Raw genomic sequence first — 4,534 nt, 5'->3', positions numbered from 1 at the left:
ATTGTGGAGATGGTGCAAATGGGACCAACCAGAGATGGGGTCCAATGTAGAATGTTACCCTATGCCAACAATAATGACAATGCCAGCTCACATTTTTTAGTATTTATTGATTCAAAGCAAATCTTCTAAGCAATTTCCACCACCACAAGAAATCTAATAGGTGCATTGCTATTTTTACGTTTATTTTTTTTTAGTTTAAGAACATAGGGGAGGGGAGGAGGATCACTAGTACTTGACATCTAACTCTACAGGTGCACTTTCAGTGGAGCTGACGGGGTTGGAGACTTTACACTGGTAATTCCCAGCATCCTCTCTCCTGACAGGGTCTATGGTGAGGGTTCTGTTGTCCTGGGACAGCTTCATCCTCTCCCTGAGATGCAGACTCCTAGCATTGAATAACCAGTTGGTGGAGCTGTCATCTGTGTAGCAGGTCAGGACCACGGCATCCTCATTCTCTGTGACTGTGGTGTTGCTGGCTAGGAGTGTGGGCACACTCACTGGCCCTGTGAAGAAATAGAGGGTGAGAATGATTGAGTGTGAGCTTGAGACCTGGGGCATGCTCCTTCCTCAAAGATATCAGCCCTGACTGTGATGGTTCGGAGGGTAATTTTGTTCCACAGTAAAAATTAATTTATTCTAAATTTGCCATCACTCCCCAGACCAAATCTACCCCTCTGAGCTGAAGACCCCTAAGAAGGAAGGAAATGATTGATCTAGGGATCCAAAGACATCTAATAGGGCTACTGGGATTGGAGGAAAACATGGGGCTATGTCTGCAGATAGACCTCAAGTGACTCAGATCAATTTCTCATGGTCTTTGTGATTCTTCTTAGGGACTGTATCTCCCTGTGCCTCACTTTCCCCTCAGTGAAGGAAAATGAATATTTGACTGCCAGGCTGACAATGTACTAAACATAAAATATTCACAGTATCGGACATAAATATTGGGAAGGAAAACTGCTCAAATAAGAGGCATCTATTATTGATGGACTTCTCAAGAGAATCCCCTGGGCTGATTCCTGGTGAATGAGCAGCTGCCAGGAGCATCTTTTCTCCTGCTCCTCCCTTGGGATGCTGACCTTTCCCTGAACTCTCCTAAGTTCCCCAGAAGAGTTAGCTAATAATCTGTGGAGCTCGTCCAGTTGTGCTCTGCCGGGACCCGGTCCGTCCTTGCTGCTTGACACAGTTGCTGCAGAGAAGAAACATCTGCACAGCATATGTGTCAAGGGACCTGGCATATATGGCATACTGTTCTTAATATGTTTGCTCCCCTTCTTGGCACTATGTGTTTTAACCAAGGTCACCTCTCCCCAAGAAAGGTTATTTCCCCACGTAGGAATTTTTCCCTGAAGTTAGGGAGGGAATAAAACCCCTTAACTAAGTGCCAGGTGGGTAATTAATCACTTTAACTAAGAACAATCACTCTTAAGCTACATAATCTTTACTCCCTGGAATGGAGATAAGAAATGCCCTAACTTTTGCAATAGAAATTGACAGGATTAAAATCAACTGGTATAAATACAGATGTAACAAGACAACAAGACAGAGAACCTAGAGAGAAAAACCTAGAGACAGGACTAGGCTGGAGATCCAAGACAGAACCTAGACACAGAACCTAGAGACAGAACCTAGGGATAGAACCTAGAGACAGAACCTAGGGAGAGAACATGGCAAAAGATCCTGGACAGAACCTGACTGCAGAACTTGGCTGGAGAACCTAGACAGAACATGGCAGGAGAACCTGGATAGAACCTGGAGAACCTAGGGACAGAACCTAGAAACAGAACCTAGTGAGAGAACTTGGCTGGAGAACCTAGAAAGAACATGGCAAAATAACCTGGATAGAACCTGGCTGGAGAACCTGGAGAACCTGGCTGGAGAACCTAGCGAGAGAACATGGCACCAGAACTTGGTTGGAGATCCTGACCAGAACTTGGTTGGAGATCTGAACCAGAACTTCGATGGAGATCCTGACCAGAACTTGGCTGGAGATCCTGGCTAGAGATCCTGGCTAGGCTGCTGATCAACTGAAGGCTGTCTCCGTGTCATTCCTTCTTCGCCGACTCCGTCCACACCTTTGGGGACCCCTGGACCTGCTGGGGTTGGACCCCAGCAGTGCTCTCCACACACTGTCTCAGGTGAAGGACCAGGCTCCATCTCTTCCCAGACGTGGCTCATAGGGTTGAGCCCCGACTAGAGTCCAGATCAGGAGCCTTGTGACTCTGGCACATAGAAAACTGTTGTAATCACTCAGCCCTTTCCTGGAGGCAAAACCCAAGCTGACACAGGCTCCACGGGCCTTTGGAGTCAGGACATTGTGACAGAGCCTGGAGAGGGGCTGCCCAAACTAGGATTCTCTGTGATGAACCCAGGGAGCCCCTCAGGCCAGGTCCTTAAAGAGCCCTGCAGGATCTATCTCAGAGACATGTTCAGGGAAAGGGGCCCAGGGACCTGGAGTGAGACTAGTCTCCCTCTGCTGACTCACTCCCATCAAATTGCTCCTTCTCTATGTGGTGAATGTCTGTGGGGCTGGAATCTGGGAAGGGAACTCTGACCTTAGGAAGTTTGTCTCCACTGTGTGTCCTGCACTAAATGCCCAAACCCAGCTTGGGACACGATGCAGAGGGGGATGGAGGAGAGTCCAAATTGGCAGTTCTGTATGTGTAGTAGAATTTACCCCACCCGACACCTAGAGGTCAGAGAGCAATCACTCACAGTATACATTGAGCCGTCCAAATCCAATTTCTTTTTGTAAATTTTGAAGGACGGCTACTACGATGTACATTCCTAGGTCCCACACAGTGACTTTTCTTATGGTCAGGGATCCATCAAGGTTTACTGTCTCTTGACCACTGTATTCGGGCCCTCTTTGCGATCGCCTTGAATGCAATGTAAGAGATGCAATAGTAGTATAGTAGTTCATCTCTATTCCCCTGTACCAAACAAAGCCTGTAACACCTGGAGGCCTATTTTGGGTACCTAGAATCACAATTTGCCCTTCAAGAACACTGGTCAAGACAATACCAAATTGTGCAGTGGTGGGTGGGATCCAGAAGGTTAAGGGGAAGACTAGAAGGGAAGAGAGAGATTGGTCAGTATTTTATCTGTGTATTGGGATGGAGAGATGAGGCATTTCTCTTCATCTCTCAGCCTTGGTCTGCGTGTGAGTTCATGTTTGCGTCTCCTTGGTCAAGGTCAGCAACATGGCCACTATGTCTTCAGCACCTCGGATCCTATGCTTTGTGTTTTGAATTCTCTTTCCCAACTGTGTGTGTGGCAGACCTAGTCACTGCCCTCAGATCCCTGGTGACACTCAGCGGCCTTCTTGGAAGACCTTCCCTTACCACATCCTGTAAAGAACCTCTTTTTCACTCTCTGACCTGTCCCCGCTCTGTGCCCTTCAGGGCACTTGTGAGTACCTGATATCACAAATAGATCTCTTCTCATCTCTTTTCTCCCTGTATAATGTGAGCAGCATGTGGGCAGAGTGTGTTGTGATCTTGTGCCCCCAGTGCCTGCAATAGCCTGCAAACACCTGTGGGTGCATGAATTAGTGCTCCAGGCTTGACCACGTCCTATGTTGTATTTTCCCATATTTGTAGCTGGTGGTGGGGACAATATTTAGGCCCCCTGGTTAAATGTTACTGGTATGACCTGAAATAAATTTTCATGACTGTGGTCACTTGTCAAAATGCAATACTCAGTGATGAATAACAGAAAATGAACAGAAATTGAGGTTTTCCTGGCCCTCACCACTTCCACATGATGAGATTTTCATGTTACTGAGCCTCGTCTCTCATCCTACTCTGTGGCCCTGTCCTTTCACTCAGGTCCAAAGGGAAGCCCTTCCTCCCATCCCAGAGCGCTGTCCTTCCCAGGAGTTCTTGGCCAGTCTCCGACTCCCAACCTCCCTTCCATTCCCAGGGATTGTCCCCTCCTTAACGAGGGTAGGAGCCCAGCCAGGGGACATGTCCTCTGCGGGCATGAGCTGCAGGGAACTCCATGGTGACTGCTAACTGCTCTGTCCCTCCCTCTGAGAGAAGAGCTGGATGTCCAGTAAGGCTCCCAGGCACCTCTGTCCAGACTGATGGGATGTGCTGACCCTCCTCCCTGTGTGCTGAACCTCCTGCTGGGACAAGATAAACTACCTGGTTCTTTGGGCCAGGGCAGGGTCAGGACTCAGGACCCTCCCTCTCCCTACCCTCATTTTTGCCAATCCTGTTGCCCCTTTCAGTTTACCTTTACTCTATATGTTGGTTCCCTGGAAACTGCTGAAGCCTCTGACAACACACACACACATACAAACACAAACACACACATGCACAGACAGGTACCAATAAAAGCCCTGGCCTAAGGCATCCAGTTCCTGGTCATTCTCCACAGCTCCCTGTCAGTGCACATTTGACATTTTCCTTCAGCAAGAGCATTCTAGGGCCACCTCAGAAAAATTGTCACAAGGATCTCACCCCGGCTCTGCATTGGATCCCCTGTGAAAATCTTTTAAGGATTGGGATGCCCAGGTGACATATTAGAA

At 48.1% G+C, this 4,534-nt stretch overlaps 1 protein-coding gene across 1 annotated transcript; it reads right to left on the bottom strand.

Annotated features, from left to right (window-relative positions):
* Positions 1–225: 225 nt before the first annotated feature.
* LOC138997289 (cell adhesion molecule CEACAM21-like) lies at positions 226–2,923 on the bottom strand. Its single transcript, XM_070398893.1, has 2 exons — positions 2,716–2,923; positions 226–503 (listed from the first exon to the last, which is right to left on the bottom strand). The coding sequence occupies exons 1-2, from the start codon at positions 2,921–2,923 to the stop codon at positions 226–228; spliced, it is 486 nt and encodes a 161-aa protein (XP_070254994.1).
* Positions 2,924–4,534: the final 1,611 nt, after the last annotated feature.

This window comes from Myotis yumanensis, unplaced genomic scaffold, assembly GCF_028538775.1.
Source record: "Myotis yumanensis isolate MYYU_CA2020_CCGP unplaced genomic scaffold, mMyoYum1.0.hap1 SCAF_18, whole genome shotgun sequence".
Taxonomy (NCBI): Eukaryota; Metazoa; Chordata; class Mammalia; order Chiroptera; family Vespertilionidae; genus Myotis; species Myotis yumanensis.
Note: the sequence above shows the minus strand (reverse complement) of the source record. Positions and strands in the feature narration are given on the sequence as shown.